We start from the raw sequence: 24127 nt of genomic DNA on the forward strand, positions 1-24127 counted from the left end.
ACTGAAGATGATTGTCTAAGAGCATTAAACTCTAGACTATGAGAACCAGTTTCACACCGTCAGTGAACACAAAGCTGACAATTTATAGAGAAAAAGAAAAAAAAGACCCAAAAAACTGAAGTTTGGAGCATGTCCTTTTTTTATTAAACAGAAAAGCCATCATTTAGTAGAGGCGCTGGGGTTTGCCCATGGTGCTCTTGACGTAGAGGGCGCGCACGTTCTGCCAGTTCTTCTTCAGCAGAGACACCAGGAAGTTGACGGCCAGGTGGATGTTGTACACAAGCTCATCCTCCGTCATCTTCACGTGTCCTACAGCCACGGCCAGACAGAGCACCTACAACACAAAGATCAATATACTGTTCAGTGACCCAATGATCCATTTCTTCAATATAAGGTTAGTGTTTACCACTAGACCTGGATTAAAAATAAAGACTGCAATTTGAATGATTCAGTATCGATGATTATAACCCCGTGCTGGAAGTGGCCATTACATAATGCACAAAAAGGTTATTTTAAGTTACAAAAATAAGATGATAGTTTCTGTATGAGGCCTTGAGTCACAACAGTCCCATAAACAGTGATGTAAAACAGTAAATAGTTCATATTTAAAAAAGGCATTGCTCACTCAATGAAAAGAAATGTAAGTTCCCAGGATCATTTCTGAAGCATTTTATTCAACATTGCTATTTATCTGATTTTACTGAATCAAGCGCTGCTGAACGTACCTTCTTCATCTGGAATTTGATTGTGGATTTGACCTCGTCCACCTTGGTGTTCAGGTTCTCGTTGTGGGTGAGCAGGGAGGGGAACTTGCCAGCCTTGTTCAGACCAGGACCCAGGATACGAGGGATCTGCTTGATCAGAGACTCTGAGGCCAGGAAGGCGTCGTACTTCTTGGCTACAGGAGGACAGCAGAAAGTGAGCAACATTAAAAAACTCATTCTAAATCATTAATGTTCAAGCATGTCAAAGGTCATGTTCTGGACTTCGTACCGAGCTTCTTGACCAGCTTCTTGTTCTTGTTGAGCTTCTTGAGAGCCTCGATGTCCATGTGTGGCATGTCGGCAGCTTTGGCCTCGTCACAATGCTGCTGGTCTCCCAGGACGCACACAGAGAACTTGGGCCTGGGGAGAGTCTTCAGCCTGCGCATCAACAAAGCAGTTAGCAACAATGCTCACCACCCCACTTCAAATCCAGGGGTTTTGGTAGTACGGCAGGGTGTGGCTGAGAGAGGTCTCAGGTTTACAGTGGACAATGACTGAGTGCTGGGAGAAGGGACTGTGACAGTGACACCTCAAGAGACAGACTGCTCACCTGGACTCATTTATTACATTATCCATCACATATGATTTCCTTCAGATTCATGTGTTAATAATCATTTAGTCACTGTCCAAATACTGTAAACTATTATAGAACATTATAGTACATTGTATATTCAGCACAGACAATCTAGATATGCTTTGTCTCCATTTCTTTTTTAGTTATTGTATATAATTCGTTCTCTCATTCAACTCATTGTTCTGACTCATTACAACTTATGATTTCTGTAAAGTGGCTGCTGTACTGAAATACACTGTACACTGAAATGTCCTTTTGAGATTAGTCACTTCATTCTACTATACTTCAGTGTTGAGTGCATGACCTGCAAATACAGATCAATAAAATTAATTCTTAGCCAAAACTCATTTTATAGATTAGTTATTACATTGCAATTACATGCATTCAACTTGAGCTCCTTAATGTGAAATAACATTTGGTTTTACATCTGGAAACTTAAAATAAATGTACACCTCCCTGATTTTACTTTGTAGTAGAAAAATTCTTACCCATACCACCACTGGCCGGTGTCCAGCTGACCTCTTGGGTAACATAATGTTAACTGGTCGGCTTGAGGACATGAACTTACCAGCTCTGCCACTCAAAGCCTCCCCTCATGTTTTAAGACCCAGGGTAGGGGTCCGCCTGCTTCGCCTTCACCAGCCGAGGCTGAGTCGGCTCAGTCAGACTACCCAGAGTACTTCTCCATGTCTGCCCCTGGCCTGTCTGGAATGTTTTTAAAGTTTATCAAGCCTCTAAAGGCCATATAAAAGGCTGTTTTAATACTCAGACAGGGCTGGAAGCACACAGGGAAAAGGGTGGGTGAGACAGTAAAAGGTCGAACCTGACAGTGCCGGAGAAACGCTTGTCCTTCTGGGGATCATAGTTTTTCAAGCTGATCTGCAGCTCCACCGACTCCACGAACCTACAGACAGACAAGATTCAGCTGTTACACTGCAGTGTTCACATTATAATTTAGGACCACATGTAAAATATAATTTAACATAGGATTCACCATCATGTCAGTTGAGGTATGAAACATTAAACAGAATCTACAGGTATATTTACCAATTGCACAGACTTATTGATATTTATCTCATATTTATGTCAATACTCCACAGATGTAATCAACACAATATATAAAATCAAGTGACTTCCTGCCTTGAGCAGGACAGAAAATGGTATTAGAAACAAATGTCAACTTACTTCCTTGGCTTAGCCAGGGAGCCCTGCAGGACCTCCTTCACCGCTTCATACAACGTGTCCCTGGAAACCTTACTGTTAACAGAAAAACACAGAAACACTTAGGCCCAGCTGAAATGTTAGAAATGTCTCATTACCATCCAGTTCGTTGGCGGTGCTAAACAGTAGCGACAAAAAGGTCACAAAACAGGAACAAAGCGCAGAAAGATTTGAATTAGTATGATCTAATATAGTTAATTTAAACATCTGATGTTTGATTGTAAACTTAAATGTGTTTTTTATCTTTGGATGACGGTGGATTGAACCTAAAACTTAACGTGGTTTCCTTCATCGGCGGAAGAGCCGGTCACATACGTTACATTTAGCTCCATCTATTCCAGAAAAACTGGACAGAGTAACACAACTGCCGTACAACGTAATTACACTACAGTGTTTGACGGCAAACATAGCTGGTGTAAATGTTATTTACAAGCTTATTTTTTTTAATTTATCGACTAAATTCGCTCTAACCTCATTTTCGCAGCTTGTCCCTCCCTCGTCGCTACGCTGAAAAGGAAGTGCTGAGGGAAGTGACGCAAAATAAAGGCGACCGTGGTGACGTCGCCAAAACGTAAATTACGTAGTTTTTTTGTTCTTTTTAAATAGAAATATAAAAATAATTACTTTTATATTATTTAACCGTGTGAGTTATTTCATTTTTTTAATTCTTCTTTAATTTACTCTTGTCTGCTCCCTGAATAATATTTTATATGTACTGTCTTCAGTGAAAACAATAAGAATGTCAAAGGAGAGTTGCAGTTCAATACCATGGTCTAAATGTCTAAATGCAAAGGCTCCTTCATGGGACACAGAAACCAAAACAGAAAAAACAACACACACATTTATAGAAAACAATATATTAGAAAAACGAATTTCAAAGACACAACAAAATAGAAAACACAAAACTTTAGAAACCACCACAACAGTTTAGAAAACATGTTTCACAAAACGGAAAAGGTAGGGACAACAATTCTTGCTCATGACTGAAGAGCACCCAAGCCACGTCCAATAGGCTACTTGTAATTATTATTATTTTTTAATAATAAACATTTTGCTGTCTGAATTGATTTTATAACAGTCTATGTTGGAAAATATTTGTATGTTGGAAACAAAAAATGTCAAAGCGGAGTTGCAGGCCAAATATTAGAGTTCCCAATAAAACAAAGTTCAAAAGATCCCTTAAGTATGGTTAATTAATTCTGGGTAAACTATGACTCCTTTCAAATGAAGAAACACTGGTGACAGACCTAACTAACCAACTAAACAAATAAATAAATAAATAAAAATATTTGGGTTAATATACAATTCATTCTGTTGATACTTATCCAGACCAACACTTGATGAATATGACAACACAATGAGTTTCATGTGCTGCAACAAATTTCAGGTAAACAAAAGTCAAGAATGCAAAGATTAGTTTTTGGAATAGTTTAAATAAAACTGTTAGATCCGAGTCAGGGGGGGATTTTCATAGTAAGAGGGGAAATCAGTCAGTGTCAAACAGGTGGGTTGAGGAGCTTCACTTTCAATTTAGATTATCATCAAGAAGTAGACAAGAACTTATTTAAACAGGTTTATTAACACGCATGAGGTCAGAAGAAACCTCATGGGTAACGCTTTACTCTACTCCCCCTATCTATATATAAATCACTAATAATCCATCATAATGTAGGATTAAGCAGATATAAGTATTTGTTAATGTATTGTCAACAACCATTACTCCTCCTATAAGGCATCCACTTTGTGAAAGCTGGTGATGTGTTCGCACTTCATGTGTGTGTGATTCTTTTCAAAGCAGCTTGAAGAGACTTTTTCAGGAAGGTCTCATTTAACATCAGGCAAGCGGACAGGGAGTGTTTGTGTGCAGCAGTCACCTAGAGAAAAAAAGAGATGAATACATATTAATACATACACAGAAAGATTACAAATACTTTTTCATCCACTGTTCAGCCAATATGCATGATATAAATGTACAAACTCACATGGCTGCTATATTTGGTGAGGACTGTTAACATCATTTTTGCGAACTTCACAGACTTAATGAACTGAGGACCCTGGCTGATGAGCTGTTCCGTGAACTGTGCAAACACTTCTTCATTCAAGTCAGGCTGAAAAAACAATAAACCGGCAACTCAATTACAACAACTATTATAACCTTTTTATATACAGTCTATGATTGTGAGTGGGTGGTCTTTTCCCATGAATAAACATTCAGCTGACCTTGGAGTCTAGCAGGCTGTGGATAATGGAGAGCGCCGCCTCAGTCCACGCAATTTTGAAAGTCATTCTGGAAGAAAAATAAACTGCATCAACAAACAACCCATAACCATCTGAGTCCATGACATCTTGACATCCAAACATCTTATCTTACTGCAGCAGCAGTAGTCTGTAGTGGGAATCCAGGCAGCTCTCTATCAGCCTGTTCAGCAGCTCAGCCTGTGGATTCCCTGAAAACCAAACAAAGTTCAAAATAGAAGATCAATTGATGTTAGGGCCAAGGACTGTGTAAAAGGTCCTGGCTCAGCCCTCTGTAACATCAAAGCATCTGTGTTGTTTATGTGCACTTGGACCAGGACACTGAATCCACGCCAGCTCCAGGACTTCTGCTCTGTCACTCATTGACTCTAATCCCCCTGCAACAAACTGTGCTAATAAATGATTAATTAACTCAGTCGTAGCTCAGCCTTTTCCTCACCTACGTTCTTCTCCATTAGAACTGGTCCGATGAGAGCGTGACACATTGGTCTGGGGTAATGGCCACACAGTGATGTCACTGCAGTAACCAGGCACCTTGAGGCCGGTTCTGACAGGGACAGGACCTGCACACATGTAGAACCAGGACATCCCATCAGTATCACACACAGCAGCACATTTCGCATCCTTCGCATATCCAGTGTTGTACCTTTTCCAGCAGGAGGCTCTTGATGAGTGTTGCTGCCGTGCTGTAGCTGAGGTCGGGAGAGAGAGCCAAAACACTGCTGCACAGTTTAGGCAGAGTCTGCTCCGGTAAAGCAGATAAACTCAGCATGTTACATAACACCTCCACCTAAACAGGAGAGGCAGAGGAGTTGGATTTGTCTCATCACAGACCATCAGTGAGCAACTGTATAATATGACGATGTGGTAAAGTGGAGCTATAAAGCACATTGAGGCTGGTACTTCACTATTTTCCTCCTGGTTTCTCAAATTCATTTCTCAAACTGGAGTACAATGTAAATACTTACAACCTTTGTGAAACTTTGGTTGAGATGTTGACTATCATTTCTGAGCTTGTATTTGTTTATACTCGTGTTGTGTTGCACTACCTTGAAACTTTTGGTGTCCATATACTGTACATGACTGGGGTGAATAAATTATCACAAACACATATAAATATAACGCAAGAAACACACAAAAGTCTAAATGTCGGGGTAAAACATTTGAAGTTCACTATAAAATACATTCTTGAGGACACACCTGAGCGGGGTCACAGTTGTTCAGAACTTTGAACACATCCATGGAGCTCTGGTCCCACTGCAAACACAATAGAAATAATTATTATGCTAATACCAAACATCACTTAGAGTCTGTGCTGTTAAAGTGTGCTGGCTAGGTGATAGAATTTTTTTTACCTCTGTCTGACTTTCCAGTAATTCCTTTATTTGAAGAACAGAAACCTGAAAAATTACAAACACAGTAGACCAATTATGTTATTTCAACTCTAACTTGTGTGATAAGAGTCTGCGCTTCCTCACAATGTCTCTACCTTTATATGTTCAGGCAGGGAATCCCGCGGACTGTCTGCAGCCGGCTGCAGGTCTTCAGCAGGAGTTTCTGCTGGAGCATCTCTTTCTAACCTTCCTGTTGTCTCCTCATTGGCGCTCTGTTCTTCTGCATCTACACACTCGCTCCCGCAGATATCCATCTTTATCCGTTTGCTCTGCTGTTCCGTTTCTTTATCGCCTTCAGAGTCCAGAGTCACAAAACTTCCTTTCCTTTTCCTTTGTGTCCCCTGCTCTGATAAACCAGAAGACCTCTGAGATTCAGATCCCGATGGCTGACCGCTGAGACACTTGGCCCATCCTCCGGCCGCACCGAAACCAACTAGACGCTGTGACAGCTCCTTGAGTCTCTGGCTGCACGGTGGAGTGCACAGAGGCTCCTCACTGTGGACCCCCAGGCTTCTCTTCAGCTGTCTACCCAAAGCGGTGATCCAGGGGTTTGGATGAGGGTCCTGGCCGAGGCATTTGAGCAGATGGAGGACAGAGGTCTGAGGAAGCACCGAGTGGACCAGATAGATGAAGGACAGCAGATTTTGTTTGAATAATGCAGGAAACAGGCACACCATGGGTTTACTAGAATAAGTGAGGAAAAAAAATGGGTGTGAGGCACAGGCACAGGTATGTGACATAATATAGTATAGGATGTCAACAGTTTGTCTTTGCTCGAGCTCAAACAATTAGTTGATCAATTGATTGACAGAAAAAGAATCAGAAACTACTTTAATAATCGATTAATCATTTCAGTCATTTTTCAAGCGAAAGTAGTGAGAGCAAAAACCTGTAAAGACATTTTGTGGTTTTTGGACTTGGACGTTTGAAGACATGATGTTCAGCTCTGCAAAGTTGTAATGGCCTTTTTTAGTTTTTTAAACTAGACTTGATTCAGCACTTTTCTGGTGCGTAGTCGAGGATTGTAATTTCAGAGCGACAGCTGTAATGGTATTAAAAAGAATCAGTGGGGTGTAGTTGGAAAATGTAGGAGGATAATCCCAGTATTAAAAATCAAAACAGCAGTTTTAAACCTGCTGTCTCACTCAATCTGACTCACTTTTTATTACAAGGAATAATAACGACAGTTTTAGTTGACTTTTTAATTTTTTTATGCTTTAATAGCCTTGTCTGCATTAGTAATACTGCGTTCATACTAGTAAAAGAGGCCTAAATAAGACTGATATGTGATTAAAAAAAAAATTAAAAAAAAGACCTTCCTGACTACCTAACCAATGAGAGTTTAACTTTTTTTCTTGATAAATCAATTGATTTTTTTGGCTTGTAAAACGTCAGAAACTTTGAGAAATGCCCATCAAAATTACTCCAGAGCCTAAAGTGACAACCTCACACTCCAAAGCAGCAAATCCTCACATATGAGCTGAGTTTGGCATTTTTAAATGAGAAATTAAAGGATTACCAAAATATCAATATCAACTTATTTTCTTCAGCTCTAATTGTGTATACGGTGGGATAATATATTCTATAACAAAGCATCATATGCTACAAGCGCTTCATATGTTTTATATTTGACTTTTAAAATAACTAGTAAGTTGTCAAATGTGTGCAGTGCAGTAGAAGTTTAAAGTGGCCTGAAAAGACAATCAACTAAATGTGCAAGTACCTCACCAATGTGCGGTTCCTACACAGCTCATCTACCGTTTCTATAGCAAGTAAAATCTCACACCGTTTATGTTGCTATGCTGAATTGGACCGTTGTCCTCTCTTCAGTCACCCACTGCTGTGTACCTTTACTCACACACTTAGTGGCTGGGCTTCGGTCTCTGGACATGTTACTTCGTCCTGGCACAGTGTTTCTATGAAGTGACCCAGGGACATGTCGGGGTCAGCCCGCTGCTGCCTGTGGAAGACGTCCAGCGCTCTGCGGGCGCCGGAGGCTCCAGACATCAGCGACCGGACCAGCAGCTTCGACTGGCCGTCAAACCGGCTCAGAAACATCCCGGCGGTCCGACTCCCAGGTAAAGTCTTCCTGCTGCTGCTGCCGCCAGTTTGTTGATATTTCTTCCTCTTACGTTTTATTGCGGTTGGCATTTGGCAAACAGCTTTTAGGCTCATTACCGCCACCAGCCGGGACGGAGTGCGGATCTGAATGAGTCTAATAAGCTTTATTATATTCTTTTCCAAAAATGTGTATCGCTTTACATCCCACAAGCCCTGAATGCAAGCGCAACAGTACTTTTAGTTCAGGCTTGGTGTGGTCTTTTTCCACTTTGTGTTTGAGAACCTCTTTCTTGCCGATACTGAGGACAATAAATAAATCACGTTCTACAATTTCCTGTAAATTGCAATACTCACATGTACCAGCTGCATGTTACCAATCCTTTGCTAAACATGCACGTGTACTAATAGGATGTCTAAATCTTATTCTTGAGATGTCTTTTCAGTTCAGCTAGTTTCACCAACTTTCCTTTGGATATTGTTGAAATGTCTAACTTTAGTTTCCCTGTTCCATTCTTCCAGCCAACTCTTCATATCGTCTAATTTATTAGTTGCATCGTTTCTTAATAAGATTTCTTCTTCATGAATGTAATTCATCCACATCTCGTGATCAAGTCAGAAGCAACAGATTCTGGCCTCTCAAATTACAGATTTAAATTTTACAAATTTTTGATTGTCAAAAGTGTCAATAAAAAGCACAGCACACTTTTTCAGTGAGACAATGTGCAAAGCAATGTTTTATTCTCTGTGTACAAGTACAACTTGTTTAAAAGAAATAAAATCTCAACATTTTCTGCTCTTGCCAAAACCAGGAAAACGGATGTCACTCTTGAGGCAGGCATTATCGGTAATGGGCACAAGGACGAAGGGGTACAGTACACTTTTCATCTTTAGACAATTAAAACTACCATCCACACCACACTTTAAAATATCAAACTGGTGCAAACTGCTAGGGGAGGAGTCAGAAATTATCACTCATCAAGTCAGTAGAGAGGTAAAGGAGAAATTAACAATCTGCAACAAGTTTGAAGAACTATGGCCACAGGAAGGTAAAGGAAAACCTTTAACTAGAAGACCACAAATTACACACAAAATCGTTAGAGGTAGGACAAATACTGGATTTCTATCTGGGGTGCTTTTATCTAAATCCAGGGCAACAAACCGAGTGCCGTGGAGAGCTAGTGTACACATTTCATTTCCAACCAGACTGTAGAAAGCAATTTCTAGGTAAGTTCTAAATCACCTGCTGTCGTCTGACTAATTAAAAACATCAACACACTTGGCACTCCGTGGTGCATGGTTGACAACCTTGATCCTGATCATGGCTACTCAAAAGCTTCAAGGAGGACAGAGGGCTCAATGGGGCAACTGATTATATATAGTTGACGCCCCATTCAGTGGCTTCAGGCACTGACAAAAAGAATGAAAAAGCTCAGAAACCATACTCCTCAGTTAGGTAAAAACGAAAGTCATAGTCATCATCGTCGTCTTCGTCGCCAAGAAAGGTCATGGCTATGAAAAAATTAAGCAGATCTACACCATCGTAGTCGTCTTCATCTTCTGTAGGATACTGGGAGCAGGAAACAAAATGTATGAGAGAAGTAAACACACCAACAGGGTCTCGTGCACAGCTGGAGTCATGAGAACTTAAAAGCACACTTCAGGGTTAAAGCATATTTACCGGGAATGATCTGCTACGTGTGGGTTTATCATGGCGATAAAGGCACTCCGTTTTGAAGGGACAACATCTGTATCGTGCGTAGTAACTGCAGCTTTTCTTACTGTAACCATAAGAGATGAGACAGAACAGGAAGGACTCTTCAGACACATTGTCAACAAATCACAAAACATTGGCTTTGGATTCAAAGCAGTTATGAATGTATCTTTAACACTAAAAAGGCAAAACTACATGGAGAGAAGAGAGAGAAAAAAGTAACCACATCTCTACTCTTTATAATGACATAAAATCCAGTCAGTCAATTGTGTTACATCTTATTAGTATTATTTACAGTAAAGTTACACTGCACTACTTTAACCTACAACACTTCTATAGTTGCAGTAGCAGCAGGTGAGCTACAGCTCAGGTACATTCAGATCACTGGGTTAATCTGGACACTTAAAAAAAGGTAGGATTGATCATATGTAGCAGGCTTATTAGAATTTGTCTTCATTGGCCAAGTTATCGTCACAGTAAAATACTGTCATCCCATTTGTTTAATACAAGTTTTACATTTTTCAAATTGCGGATCAAGCTCTCCATTTGCAAACCTCTGACCTGCTCTATACAGTAAATGTTAAAGCCAGATATTTATGGTCACATCAACTTTTAGATCATTTTTATTTTTGACTTATATTGGTAGCAGTGATTAGTCTGGATGTGGCCCATTGTTATGCTTTTCAATTGCAGCTAAGTGTCAGTCAACTTGATTAACAACAGTATGTCAAACAAAAGAATCACTTCAACACTGGAATTTAAAAAAACAAAAAACTGCTCAGGCAGAATGAAAAATCCTTTCATCTGCACATTAGGTTTAAGAACAGTCATGTTAGACCTGAAACCCTGGAGTGGGCATTGGCAGCTCTTCATAAATCCATCACTGAGTTTGAGCATAAAATCTGGAAAATTCTTGGCGACTTCAAACGAGTGATTTACTAAAATCAGATTGCACCATTAAAACTTGAGAATCATATTAGCTAGTAAAGACTATGTTGACAGGACATGTTGAAACATTGCCCAATTAAGAACAATGAACTTTGTAAACAGGAAGTCACTGCAGTCTCACAGGCTAGCATAACTTCCAAAAATGATAATTTGAGGCTGAACAGATATACTTTATAAAGTGTAGGCATCACTTCCTGCCCCATTTAGGTCTGCATACATGGAGAAATATGCTTGTGTCAGAGTCTGCAATGGTAATACAGTTTAAAATGACTGGGAAAATATCCAATTATGCTCCACTTACATTAGAACTAGGCTGAGGTTGAACTTATAAACTGCTGATGCAACCGGCTCCTGCTGTAGTGATTAGTGCTGCTATCAAAACGGAATCTCTTGCCATACCTGCATTTCTCTTTGAAGGCAGCAATTACACTTTCCTTTGCTTGTCCTTCAACCCAGAATTTGTTCGGCACATAAAAGGGAGACCTCACTCTGCACTGTGGGCAGGTCCTGAGGAATAATCAAACAGCGACATCATGCCAGATCTTTTATGTTATGTCGTCAGCTGCAGTTAAATAGTCAGATCTGGTGAAACCTACTTTACCACGTCCAGCCCGAGGTCTTTTGTTTTCCTCCAGGTCATGATGCATTGTAAACAGAAGGAGTGATTGCAGTTTGGCAAGATACCAAAAACATGGTTTCTTGGATCCGTCTTTTCATACACCTTATCCATGCAGATCCCACAGCTCACATTTTTACTCTGGAGGAGGGCCTCCATTTCCTCTACATTCCCCTGGGCACTAGAGGCCGCAGCCCCATCCTCTGTTGTCTCAGCTGACGACGTCTGCTGAACACAAAAGCCTTGCAATCAGCAAAAGCCTCCAGGGTTTCATCTAGTGGAATTCACCATCAAGCCCTGTAGAATGATCACACTTAACACAGCGAATTAGAGTCTAACCTGTTCGTTTCTTCGACCACATGCACCTGCTTGAGCAATGACTGAGCTTTGAGAAGCAGTCAGAGGAGAGTCAGTATCTGCAAAGAAAAAAAATAAAAAATAAAAAAATGCAGTTAAAAAGTTAAGTATGGAGAAATTCTGACCAAAACCAGTTTCACCCATGAAAATTTTCCAAGTACCATCTGATCGTTCTTCAGTAACATCTGAAACCAGGCGCCCAGTGTTGTGTTGAGCATCCGATAGATCAACCACCGTCTCTGATCTGCTGCATTCCTGCCTGGACATCACCTCAGCCTGCAGAAGAGCAGGCTCTGACCCTCTTCTGTCAGGTGGAGCGCGAGCCACCCTGGAGGAGGAGACGTTAGGCACCGAACCTCTTCTACCTGTAAGAGCTGCAGCAGCTTCAGGCTGAAGGACATGGAGATACCTAGTAGTGGAAAATAAAGCATGAGCCAAATAAATGGGTTTGCATATCATCCTAATACACACACACACACACACACACGCTTACCTGCAGCGTTCACCATACCAGCATCCACCTTTCTGAAAGTACCGACATATTTGGGATGACGGTATAACTGGCCATTCGTGTCGATAATTACACCTCGGACCAAATCTGCAAGAGCCATTTATGAAATGCCTGTAATGAAAAGGGAACAGTAAATTTCAACCAATATGATGCTAGAAGTAGAACTGGTTCATGTCCCTTAGGGCAACTCTGAATCAAGTAACAAGTCTTCAAAATGCAAGTCTTTCAGATCTCTGAATGGTAACTAGCCCTTTTTTAAAAGTAAAAGTACTAAGGAAACATCATTTTAATTACAGACTAATCTGTCAATTTTTTAGATTTAAAATTAAATCATCAGTTAATGAAACAAAATAAATGCCCCGTCTTGTAGCTTGCAAAACACAGCATTTGAAGTCCTCCTTCATATACATAAGATAGGGTACATTTTATGCAAGTCCAGCCTAACACTAGTTCATGTTCACCACCACCATCATCATCATCATCATCATCATAATAATGCCTGGATTTCAACAAAGGTCAAAACTTGAGACATCGTTTGAAGTCATATCAAGTCAAGGCAAACCTTCAGAGGCATCTACAGAACAATTACAGTTGTGCTCATAAGTTTATATACCCTGGCAGAAATTGTGAAATATTGGCCACTTTTTGGGAAACATAACTGATCATGCAGAAAACTCTTATCTTTTTATTTAGGGATAGATGACATCATTTATTAGCACATAAATTGTGTTTGCCCTTTCTAAATCATAATGATAACTGAAACCACCCAAATGACCCTGATCAAAAGTTTACATACCCTTGAATGTTTGGCCTGATAATATACAAGTTGACAAACACAGGTTTAAATGGCTATCAAGGGTAAGTTTCCACACCTGTGACCTGTTTGCTTGTAATTAGTGTCCGTGTAGAAACAGTCAATGAGTTTCTTAGCTTTTGAGAGACCCCTGCACATTTCATCCAGGGCTGCACTGACTTTGCTGGATACTGAGCCATGGGGAAAGCAAAAGAACTGTCAGAGAACCTGTGAGAAAAGGTAGTTGAGCTTTATAAAAATCTGAAAAGGCATTTAGAGAGATATCCAAAGACTTGAGCATGTCAATCAGTAGTGTTCAAACTCTGATAAAGAAGTGGAAAATAAGGGGGTTCTTTTGATACCAAGCCACGGTCAGGTAAACTAACAAAGATTTCAGACACAACTGTCACGTTGTTCAGGATGCAAAGGAAAAATCCCACAACTTCAGCTGACATACATGCTTCTCTGCAAAACACCGGCGTGGCTGTTTCAAGATGCACAACAGGGAGGTACTTGAAGCAAATGGGCCGCACCGTCGAGTTGCCAGAAGAAAACCGTTACTAATAAAAAGCCACAAAACAGCCTGCTTACAATATGCCAAACAGCATCTAGACAAGCCGCAAAACTTCTGGAACAAAGTCATTAGGAGTGATGAGACCAAAAAACTTAACTTTACGGTCACAACCATGAACGCTATGTTTGGAGGAGTCAACCAGGCCTATGACGAAAAGTACACCATCCCTACTGTGAAGCATGGAGGTGGATCTCTGATGTTTTGTTTTTGTTGGGGGGTACACATCTTAAATTCTGCCAGGGTATGTAAACTTACGAGCATAACTGTAATTAGAGCAAAGAACAATTACATTTAAAAAATGCTCCTGTAAACGACAGGGGAGGTTAAACGAACTGTTAACCCGGCCGTTTGAAAAACAACAATGGAAATGGACATAATATATATATATACGAATGGATGGCAACAATATCTTGCAGTAACTATTTTCTAATGCAGTGGTTGTTTTATCCTGAAGAATAAGCGCTAAATAAAAAAAATACCATACAGACATGAGCTCCTCAACTGCGCGTGTTTAGGTGCAGTCGGAAATCAAGGCTTCCAACTGCTGCCAAAACGAGTTAGCTATGTCTATGCTCCACTTTGAACGCGATAACTAACTCAACACAGGTCAGAGGGCGTGTCACCACCAAAATCTGACTTTTCGCCAACATTTCACCACTCCTTGCTGGATACACACCCACCCGTTCATTCACACGGCTCTCCACGCTTCTCTTAAAGGTTTAACAGCCACTTAAAGATCGACTTTTCCTGGTGTTATTTCGCCTGCCTGAAATCTGAACAACCGCATTCGAATGCAGCACAGCTACAATTCAAAGTAGTGCGAGCTGAACAAACACAACTGTTAGCGACGTTATCTTATCTGTTGTTCTTCTACTTTTTGTCCACCTTGGCGGCTTTAAATACGACAAACTGCCGCTTACCACTTACCTACAGACACTTCCACTACGGCCCGAGTCCATCCTCCATGTGTTTTGAGCATTCCGCCAAGCACCCGCCATCCCACCGTCTAAATAGTTAACAGCCGGTTGCTTTTACCAATTAACTTAGCAACGAACCAATAGAAACGTGACGTTGACGTTTGTACGTAACGGTTCCTAAATTCCCTTATATCCATCAATGAGTCTGAACTCTCCCCCAAGTTTAATAAGTGAGCACACCAAAGGGTACTTTAACATGTGGGGAGGGAGTTGGTAACCTAAACATATTGTCTACCTCATTAACAAAATAGGAGAAAATCACTGTTTCTATTAAAGTGAGATGTAACTAAACTAGACCTGCAGATAGGTTACATGTGACTATAAGAACGAAATGTCAAGTTTTCATGTGTTTTTGTGAACAAATGTGTCAATCCATCACTTACAAAGGCATAGAGGTAGCTTACATCAACTTTTTTTTGGTGTACTTTCTCGTTTTATCCCTCCACATCAGCCAATAAAATCAAATTTTGCAATACGTATCAAAAGCAGGATTAAGGCCAAAAAAAATAGTCATAAAAAATTGTCAGAGATTAGATGAGACAGTGGAATAATGTCACAGATCATACATTAGAGGTAGATAGGGATCAAGACAGAATAAGAGCACAAGAGGAGACGTCTGAGGGTGGAGTCAGTGAGCACCACTGCTGACATACTGAAGTCCATTCGGAATAAGTACAGTGAAAAAAGAAGTCCTACAGAATATGGAAAAAAAAACAAAACAAAACAAAATAAACTTGTGAACCGTGGCTACAGTGTTGTAAGGCTGTTACACTTTGTGCCTCTCCTAACAAGACAAATCAGACTGCACACAGACAGCGTAGTAATCTAGGGCTGTGGTTATATCTAGGGTGAATACAGAAACAATTTATCATACCAGATGCTGGATGTTGATTGCTTTCTAATCATCAATTTTCAATCAATTTTGCCAATATGATATCATGGTACAGTATGCTGGTTTAAGGTAGATCCTTCTAAGGCGTTCAATCCAAGTTCCTCATTAAGGAAAAATTTGTTGGTATGCTCAATGATATATTTGGTACAATCTAAACTAAATAGGCAGGCATGTAATATGAAAGAAAACATATACGTAATACATAAAACAAGATAGTAATTCATGTTTTGCCCTTACAAGTATGATCAACAATTACAAATAATTAGTAACATAATTACAAAGAAAAAACTAAGAAAAACCTTAAAATGGCAAGTTCATAATAATTTGCAGATTAAAAAAAAAGAAAAAACATGCTGTCCCTTGTACTTCAATGGGTCATGCGTTAATAGTGTCAGCTTCAGAAACTTAATCTATGCAGCATAGTCCATTAGTTACCACTTGGGTAGATGGCTTTAAGACAGGACCTAAATAACTTGGATCTCCACATTTATTGCAAAATGGAAATGGTATTGCACAGACAGCTGCATTGAGAGAGCTCTACACTGCTGGAGCCAGCCCAGTTTGTGTTCTATAAACCAAATGGCAAAGAAAGCGGTCATTGATGATGATTATGATGATGATGATGATGATGATTATAAAGATGTAAACAAAACCCAATTTGTGCATCTTCAGCTTCACCCAAAGTCCGAGAACAATCACTCTACCAAAGACATTGGCATCATAAGAAACTCTTGCAAAGTACAAACTGACAGCTCAACTCAACTATGCCATTGGTGTGAGAACATGAAATGCTTTCCCTTTACAGCAAGACACAGGCGAGGTGAGTGAGGAGAAGCTCTCTCTAGATGCTGCTCTGGGGTCAGCTTTGCTATTAGGATGAAATAGGAGCAGCCTTGGTGAGAAAACATATCATTCTCTCTGTTAAGTGACCGTTGTGGGAAACTAGGACTTGCAGCAAATGATTCCAGATGCTCATCTCTCTCTCTCTCTCTCTCTCTCACACACACACACACACACACACACACACACACACACACACACACACACACACGCGCGCGCACACACACACACAATTACTGTGCTGAAGGTAATGCTGACATTGTGAAGACTTTGCTGATTGTGTTAGCCCTACCACTTGACTCTGCCTCATCTGCACATGTTAAAATCCATGCCCAAACGTGGAACAGTGCTTGTACTGAATGCAGTGTATTATAATAAACGTAAATTAAGTCTGTAACAGTATTGCTAAGAGCAGTCTGTGCTGAAGAACACTAATACATGTCTTTGTAGATCTCCTGTAGTAGAGGGTGGAGCGAGGTCTCAGACTCAGTCTTTTTAATCTTTTGGACAAGCTGAGCGTTCTCAGTAACCAGCTGACGGAGGTCGGCCATCTTCTGCAGCAGCTTTGGGAAGAGGTAGACAGAGTCAGAGTGGTTTGCTTGGAGGTGGAGGTCCAGGGCCTGGAGGATGTTGTCCTGACTCTGCTCCACCTGCTTCACGTTCATTAGCCCGGGACGATCTGGGAGAGCAAGATGGGAGCAAAGGACAGCTCATGATGAGTCACAATTTAAATAAGCAAACAGACAAGTTGAATTTAAGATTTTTAAAGACATTTTTAATACCACATAGGGAGAAATTTAATACTCGCTTCATGATCATACTGACCAACGTATTAAAGAATGGTGGAAAACCAGAAGGGACGATATGGTGATAAGTGAGGACAATAAGTGACAAACCACTTTTTTCACTACTTACTAGCAGTATAGAAGAATAATTGTTAATTATATAATTAATTGAATTAATGCACCTGGAAGCGTCATAAGCAGCACAAAATGCATAGAGTGTTAAACCAAAAAAAAGAAAGAAGATGAATTCATTTGAGTTCATGTTTTTGCCCAATACAAGACAAAGAGCTTCCTCGCAGTAGCACTGCTACTACTTTTGTTACAGCCAGCAGCCGTGACAGTTGTTGCCACAGGCCTGATGGGTCTGATTAGAATCCCGCAAAAAATGACTGAATAGCTTCCTATGTCATAATCATCCCACTTAATTTATACGAGTGCAACGTGTTCTGACAGGCTGTAATCAGATACAAAAACATTTTTAAAACTAACATTACCGCCTATGACAGGCAAGAGGTTATTGTAAATAAAATATAAGACTTTTCAATATCGATTAAGGCCTTTTTTTGAGGGAACTAAATTCTGAAAAACTTTTCAAGACCTGGAGATATCCTGAACATAACACGCATCATCATACTAAACAAGAAAACCCTGTTCTCACCTCCACAGAGAATTATGGCAGCAACAAACAGGGCCAGGTCGCTGTCATCCAGCTCCAGAGCATTAAACTTGACAGCAAACTCAAACTTGGGCTCCATGATCTCACTGAAGGGCTTTCTTAAACTGCGCAGGAACTCCCTAGTAACAAAGCCTTTCCCATTGGCCACCAAGAGTCCATCTTTGTTCATGAGAGATGGCAGCATGGCAAAAATAGCCTCGTGCACACCATATTTCAGCAAAGTAACCTGCAGAAAGCACAAGGACAATTGTACATTAGCATCTTCCTAAACAGCCACATACAAATGAAGTTACTGTACAGCACACTGAGGAGACGGTGACTCACCTGGTCATTAAGGAAGAGGTCTACAAACCCTGGAATGCACTTGGCAAACTCGGTGAGCTCTCGCACGGTCTCCACCGTAGTGCACTGGCAGCGGTAGAACACATGGACCCCGATCTCCTTGGTCAGGGGCGCACCTGGAAGTAACTGGCTCCACACCAAACCACTTTCTGCTTTCCAGAGTGTGTCTACATCGTAGATCACAAATGGCTAAAAGGGGGACAAAACAATACAGTTCTCTTGAACAAATATCTGTAACTGCGAAGACTTAGAACCAGAGTTGTTGCATTCTGAAGGGTGAGGTACACAGAATTATCACAGTGTTAGAATGGAGTATATATTAACGGGGACTTTTAAGTTAGACTGACTAAAACAATCATGTATGATGTATTACTTTAGAGTGAGAGAGTGAGAATGTACCGAGGTGCTGCTGGTTTTGCCCGACAGGATGCTGCGGGCCCTCTTCTTGGTCATACTGAGGTTCTTCAGGTAGGCTGTGTTCACTTGTTTGGCCAAGGTCTTCAGGTCAGAGCCTCCTGGTTTGCCAAGGTTCAGCTCCTCTGCAAGGAGGCCTGCCACCAGCTTCTTCCTCTCCGCCTCAGGCATACGTCCATATCGGATCGCTAGGCAAACATACAGACACATGCTGGTTTTATTTTGAGTGGATGTTCCAGGAGTAGCTTGCTTTTGTGAATCTTGATGTTCATTAAATTCTTGAAACTCAAGAACTAACCGTCAACTAACAGTTTGCAACAACATGTGCTATGCCTGAAAATCTGTGTTACCTTTCACCTTCCAGCACCAAATTATGCAAAGGAGATTAGAAAGGATTTGAAATAAATGAGCAGATTTGTTACTCACTTCAGGTTTGATAAAACTCTTCTAAGCCCAACCCGTGTCAGTTCATCACTTTTTCATTCAATTCTTAGATTTGTAAAAAAAAAAAAAAAAAAAAAAAAAGAAAGAAAAGAAAAAAAAAGAAAAAAGAAAAAGCTTTCATCTTGTTCTTTCTTTCTTTCTTTATTCTTTCTCTCTCACCATCATGGGACATTCCCAAAGACAGGCACTTCTGGAAGCGACAGTATTGGCACTTGTTACGATTCTTCTTCTGAATCTTGCAGGAACGCTCGCAGCGCTCATATTCCAGTTTCATGCGCACGGTTCGCCGGAAAAAGCCCTGAGTAAGAAACAGCACAACCAGTTCAGCAACTCATATTGCAATGTACAAAACTACTGGTATCACCTTTTATAGTCTTACTAAGCCGTTCTGATGTAATACACAAACCGTGTTACCTTGCAACCTTCACAGGCATGCACGCCATAGTGGAAGCCCGAGGCCTTGTCCCCGCAGACCTTACACTCCACGCTGATCCCAGACCCTGCACTGTCTTCGCGGCCAAGACGCAGCTGCTCTGACAACGAAGGCGACGAGGTATGGGACAGGTCTGCATAAAAATAATTCATGAAGATGAAGGCTCAAGAATGATCTGCCATCTAAATGTCATGTTCCAGTTCAAGTCATTAAAACGTCTTACCTGTGTAGCTGGACGCTGCACTGCTGTTTTGCTTACTGTGATTGTTCTCCTCCTTATCCAGACCCTCTTTCTCTCTCTTCTTCTTCTGGTCCCCTTTCAGGCCTTTAGAGACAGGCACCACCTCCTTCTCGTCCCTGTCCTCCTCATCTTCACTTTCCCTAGCCTTCAACTCTTGCAGGTCTGTCAGCTCTGACACACTCGTCCCCCCACAGCTGTCCGAACCCCCGGACTCTCCCTCCGGTGACGTCCACCTGACATCAGCGGTGTCCTGGGGGGATTTGGGCTCACAGTAGCCGTTCACCCCGTCGTGCTTCTTTGTAGCAGTTTGCTGAAACCCTTCCATGGTTCCTGTTGAAGCTGACTCAGCGGTGCCCCTCCTGTCACGTTGCCATCATAGCTCCACTATTGAAGAACAGATTTTTTTTTTTTTTTTTAACAAGCAATATTTAATTAAGAATGTGTACTTAACATGGGCATTATATTAAGAACAATGAACACCTCTTAATCACACATTGTCTACCTTGTTATTAAAACCAGCATGTGAGTGGTTAACAACCCGATTCCAGTGACCTGTCTCCAGCCAAACTGAGCATGAAGCTTGTCATAACACGTTGCAGAGCCAAAATGCTTCCCTGTTTTTTATGTAAGCACAATGGTAAAAAATCATATCTTGTGCAGCTATTTAGTGTCAGGTTTAGTCTATCACTTGTAATTTAAATGAGTACATTTACTAATCTTTGACATTATGTATATTTATGTGTCCTTTCCCAAGTCTGTCCAGTACTACTGGTTGTGTTTGAGGAACCAGCGAATGTCCTTGATGGTAATAAGCTTATGACATGATATACACTTGCAGTAGAGCCATGCTTGGAATTACCCATAAGGCAAGCTGTACAGACAAGCAAGGGCCCCCCACCATTAAGAGCCCTGAACAAGGGCAAACCTGAAACATCTTTTTAATCTGGGTGGTGGATATGAATAACATCCTCTATTATGGTATAATGTGATTTTATATTCTGATGTCAATATATAATCACAATGTAGTACATTTACTGCAATATCAACAGAGAGGTCACTGGCTCAATACAGCAAATGTATAATCAAGATACTTCATTACACAAAATCATATAAAAATCCAATATAGGCAAAAAAGCAGGTCTGTTCATTGATTTGAAAAAAGATTACAAGATAAACTTCACCTGGAAACACTGATTTCATATCAGGCATTCAGGCATCACATTCAAAAAAGTTTCTGGAGAATGTAATTGTTTTAAATAGTCATTTCTTCTCTGTCATGTCTCTCAGGTTTTGTTGTGTTCACGTGATTGTTGTGAATTAACGATTGTGTGACAATTTACTTAATGACAGGTCTCTCTCAACTCATCTTAAGAGACTTCATGGGTAAATAAATCAAACAATTTATAATATATATGTATCACCCACCCAATCTCTAATCAGAATATGTGTCTGTGAGGCTAAAACCAAACTTTAAAACAACAACACAGGCCTGGACAGAAAACAAAGCCACATTCCTACTACAACACAAGATTCCCATCCACACCACTGTATTGGTCTGCCATTAGTGTATCTTTAACATTTCAGCCTGTTCTCCACTATCTTAAAAAGTAAACTTTGCCTCTTTTGCAGCTTGCAGACATCTGTATTATTGTTTGCCTCAGCTCCATGGTAGGGTGCACAGTGTACTTGGTGGGTGCTTTAAGGGGACAGTGTGCATGCACTATGTACACACTGGGCAGTGTTGATCGCCAGTGGAGGCGGTGGGGGAGAGGGCTTTGGGGGTGGGGGTTACATTTTTGCCCCGGGGCCCCCTAGTGGATTAATCCGCCCGTGAATGTAGCCGTGCCCTGACAAACACCCACAGAGACTACTTATTATTAGACATTTATTACTGTTTTCAGAATGAACACTGTCGTTTCAAGATGGCCCAAAGTGGTAAGAAGTCTAAACTGTGTCCTCTCAACATTTCAGGAAAAAGAGAAACCAAAAAAATCCACCTGGAGTTAGGACTGTTAAGACTTGTCATCCAGGAGACAACCTGTCACACTGGTTCTCCTAAATCTCTCCTAACATTACTGTGAATTTTACCAGTCACTACAACTGGACACAAGCATTTGAGAAATTAAGTTAAATGGCTTCCGTCAAACTTTTTTACTGCCAGAGGAAACGATATAAGACGTGTAACTGAGTGGCGTTAGCCTGTCAGTCGGCCGTCGAAGAGTGCGGTACGGCTAGCTAACTCAGCTAGTTAGCTACTAACCTTGGATGTTGACTACCACTAGCTGTTAGCGTGGCTGACCCACATTCCCGTGTGTGCCTTCAATAAACGTTAGCTGGCTCGCCAAGTTAGCTTACCTCTCCCGATAGTGCTGCTGGTTCAGAAGATTTTTAGGTTACAGAAAACTGCCAACGGGCTACAACGAGTAAGCAGCGAAAACAGTCCCGAGTCCCGTCCAGGATCGATCGGATCGGCTGTTGACAAGTTGAGTGAAGTCACCAGCAGCAGCAGCAGCAGCAGCAGGAGTGAGCTAGCGGCAGGAGCTAACACCAGACTGCTAACATAAACTTAGACCGATTCAGGCCTTCATGTAGCGGCCGAGCTGACACATCGCTGAGCGCCAGAGAGCAGAAAGACAGTGTGGTCACTTTTTGTCGGCCACCATATCACATGCAGATAAGCATAGTTAACTGATAATCCCTCCCCGACTCTATCCTTGCTGCTAGCTTTACTTTGCTGTGCTTTGCTTTGCTTTGCTCCACTGCCCCCTCTCCTCCTCCTCGTCACATGCCAGGACACAGCGCCCCCCCCCCCGACCACAACACACACAAAATTCACAGGAACCTGCACACAGTTCTCTGACTGAGGAGTCAAGGTCTCTTTTATTTTGCCCTGTTGTTTTTCTTGTTTTTTCACATAGTGCAATGACAAGTATTATTGGTATTTTGCTATACATATATATATATATTTATATATATAAAATACCAGTATATCGACCTACTGTAAATAACTTTTTACTTACATTAACCCTCAGTATTTTTCTTGTACCACTTTTATTCTTTTTTACTTAAAGTAATAGTCATGTATATACTGTATGTACAGATACATTGTATGTTGTGCATTTGTTGTTGCTAAATGCATCTATTTTTCTCCTGCTTGCTTGTACACACTATCCTTTTATTATCTTTTACCTAACTCTATGCATGCATCTATTTTTCAACCACTGGCTTGTGCATCAGTCATTTACTTATCTCTGTTCAGATTTGTTGTCCTTGTGTTTGCTGTATGTCCATGAGTATCTTCCTGAACATTGTTATTGGTACTGTGTGTGAGTACACCAAGAAACCAGTCACATTCTTTGTACGTGCAAATAAACATATTGGGCCAGTAAAGCTGATTCTGATTCTGACGTTCAAGGCCTAAGACTGACACAATAAATATACAGTACAGTGGAGTAGCACAAAAATCTGGCCTTGTATGCAGCCTCAGTGTCTCCCCTTCCCCTTTTTTTTTCACAAGTAAACACCTTCATCTCTACTGGTTATTAATTTATAATATTAATCAATAACACGTGTTTAAGTCTGCACAAGCTGAAATCTCAGCATATATCAGCCCCCTCTTCTCATCTTAATGTTATTACTATGTGAAGAGATTTTACAATATTACAGAACATTACACTATATCACTGGTACTATACAAGAACACATAAAAAAACATGTGTGAACAAAAACTGAACATTATAGTCAACAAACATACAAGTAGACTTTATGGCAGAACTAACTCTAATTAACTAATTGAATTAAGCTGTACAAGTGTACCTAATAAAATGGCCACTGACTGTATATCTCCCACTGTGTTTAGGTCTTCGTTATACCCAAAGGTAGACATCCATCTTACTCTGGTCTTAAACTGCAAAAGAATTACTGCGCTACCGACATCTACTGCCACCATGAAGGAAGAGATCCCAGAGTGTACGATATCAACTTATGCATATAATGAATATTAGATTATACATTTCAACAATAAAAAAAAAACCTGAGATTAAGCTTCAATCACGATGACCAACTATTTTAAACACATTAGTCACTTGACAAGAACTTTACATTTATAACATCTCAGACCCGCCATACAAACATACATTACTATTTGGAGATTTTTCCTGTTTTTTCTAATCTGCTACATGGGCATTTTACTTGAGTGCTCTGATACGACAAAGCTTTTTGTGCTATCAACCATATTTGAAATAGAAATAGAAAAGATAGCCTACATCAATTAGAGAAAAAAATATGGGAAAAAAATATTAGT

At 40.6% G+C, this 24127-nt stretch overlaps 4 protein-coding genes across 7 annotated transcripts; all 4 read right to left on the bottom strand.

Moving 5' to 3' along the window:
- Nucleotides 1–116: 116 nt before the first annotated feature.
- On the bottom strand, nucleotides 117–3113 carry rpl10a (ribosomal protein L10a). The gene is made up of 6 exons (XM_023427714.2): nucleotides 3031–3113; nucleotides 2524–2595; nucleotides 2162–2242; nucleotides 994–1142; nucleotides 726–898; nucleotides 117–334 (listed from the first exon to the last, which is right to left on the bottom strand). Exons 1-6 carry the CDS (start codon nucleotides 3033–3035, stop codon nucleotides 164–166), a joined length of 651 nt encoding a protein of 216 aa, XP_023283482.1. The 5' UTR covers nucleotides 3036–3113; the 3' UTR covers nucleotides 117–163.
- A 287-nt stretch (nucleotides 3114–3400) lies between these two features.
- fance (FA complementation group E) lies at nucleotides 3401–8384 on the bottom strand. 2 transcript variants are annotated; one of them, XM_023427461.2, is made up of 10 exons: nucleotides 8068–8384; nucleotides 6305–6893; nucleotides 6171–6215; nucleotides 6016–6072; nucleotides 5462–5605; nucleotides 5255–5378; nucleotides 4931–5006; nucleotides 4780–4846; nucleotides 4542–4667; nucleotides 3401–4433 (listed from the first exon to the last, which is right to left on the bottom strand). In XM_023427461.2, the coding sequence occupies exons 1-10, from the start codon at nucleotides 8382–8384 to the stop codon at nucleotides 4329–4331; spliced, it is 1650 nt and encodes a 549-aa protein (XP_023283229.2). In that variant the 3' UTR covers nucleotides 3401–4328. The 2 variants fall into 2 exon arrangements, with proteins under 2 accessions (XP_023283229.2, XP_087035761.1); XM_087179635.1 differs by having other exon boundaries at nucleotides 7996–8113.
- Nucleotides 8385–8954: 570 nt separating this feature from the next.
- Nucleotides 8955–15173, bottom strand: mkrn4 (makorin, ring finger protein, 4). Of its 3 annotated transcripts, none has more exons than XM_023427454.2 (8): nucleotides 14708–15173; nucleotides 12396–12524; nucleotides 12064–12311; nucleotides 11885–11961; nucleotides 11526–11770; nucleotides 11329–11436; nucleotides 9949–10048; nucleotides 8955–9837 (listed from the first exon to the last, which is right to left on the bottom strand). In XM_023427454.2, exons 1-8 carry the CDS (start codon nucleotides 14776–14778, stop codon nucleotides 9700–9702), a joined length of 1116 nt encoding a protein of 371 aa, XP_023283222.1. In that variant the 5' UTR covers nucleotides 14779–15173; the 3' UTR covers nucleotides 8955–9699. The 3 variants fall into 3 exon arrangements, with proteins under 3 accessions (XP_023283222.1, XP_023283221.1, XP_087035855.1); XM_023427453.2 differs by having other exon boundaries at nucleotides 11526–11773; nucleotides 14708–14877; XM_087179729.1 differs by lacking the exon at nucleotides 8955–9837 and having other exon boundaries at nucleotides 11231–11436; nucleotides 11526–11773; nucleotides 14708–14885.
- Nucleotides 15174–15305: 132 nt separating this feature from the next.
- ppardb (peroxisome proliferator-activated receptor delta b) lies at nucleotides 15306–22580 on the bottom strand. Its single transcript, XM_023427623.2, has 8 exons — nucleotides 22180–22580; nucleotides 19807–20208; nucleotides 19565–19716; nucleotides 19310–19448; nucleotides 18692–18894; nucleotides 18275–18481; nucleotides 17933–18176; nucleotides 15306–17168 (listed from the first exon to the last, which is right to left on the bottom strand). The coding sequence occupies exons 2-8, from the start codon at nucleotides 20147–20149 to the stop codon at nucleotides 16921–16923; spliced, it is 1536 nt and encodes a 511-aa protein (XP_023283391.1). The 5' UTR covers nucleotides 20150–20208; nucleotides 22180–22580; the 3' UTR covers nucleotides 15306–16920.
- Nucleotides 22581–24127: the final 1547 nt, after the last annotated feature.

This window comes from Seriola lalandi, unplaced genomic scaffold (assembly GCF_002814215.2).
Source record: "Seriola lalandi dorsalis isolate HSWRI2012SDOR001 ecotype SW California unplaced genomic scaffold, Sedor1 jcf7180002054861, whole genome shotgun sequence".
Lineage (NCBI taxonomy): Eukaryota > Metazoa > Chordata > Actinopteri > Carangiformes > Carangidae > Seriola > Seriola lalandi.

Bases quoted from the DNA above. Each gene is read 5' to 3' on its own strand.
- rpl10a (XM_023427714.2), bottom strand. The intron at 1,143-2,161 runs GTTCGACCTTTT...GTTGATGCGCAG, and splicing joins CGTTTCTCCGGCACTGTCAG to GCTGAAGACTCTCCCCAGGC. The intron at 899-993 runs GTACGAAGTCCA...GTCCTCCTGTAG, and splicing joins GAAGCTGGTCAAGAAGCTCG to CCAAGAAGTACGACGCCTTC.
- fance (XM_023427461.2), bottom strand. From the start codon at position 8,384: ATGAGCCTAAAAGCTGTTTGCCAAATGCCAACCGCAATAAAACGTAAG. The intron at 6,073-6,170 runs GTAAAAAAAATT...TTGTGTTTGCAG, and splicing joins TACTGGAAAGTCAGACAGAG to TGGGACCAGAGCTCCATGGA. The intron at 4,847-4,930 runs GTAAGATAAGAT...TTTTTCTTCCAG, and splicing joins TACAGACTACTGCTGCTGCA to AATGACTTTCAAAATTGCGT.
- mkrn4 (XM_023427453.2), bottom strand. From the start codon at position 14,778: ATGGCGGGTGCTTGGCGGAATGCTCAAAACACATGGAGGATGGACTCG. The intron at 12,525-14,707 runs GTAAGTGGTAAG...TTTTCATTACAG, and splicing joins CGTAGTGGAAGTGTCTGTAG to GCATTTCATAAATGGCTCTT. The intron at 12,312-12,395 runs GTAAGCGTGTGT...TTCCACTACTAG, and splicing joins TGGTATGGTGAACGCTGCAG to GTATCTCCATGTCCTTCAGC.
- ppardb (XM_023427623.2), bottom strand. From the start codon at position 20,149: ATGGAAGGGTTTCAGCAAACTGCTACAAAGAAGCACGACGGGGTGAAC. The intron at 18,177-18,274 runs GTGAGTCACCGT...TGCTTTCTGCAG, and splicing joins ACCTCTTCCTTAATGACCAG to GTTACTTTGCTGAAATATGG. The intron at 17,169-17,932 runs GTGAGAACAGGG...TTGCTCTCCCAG, and splicing joins TGCCATAATTCTCTGTGGAG to ATCGTCCCGGGCTAATGAAC.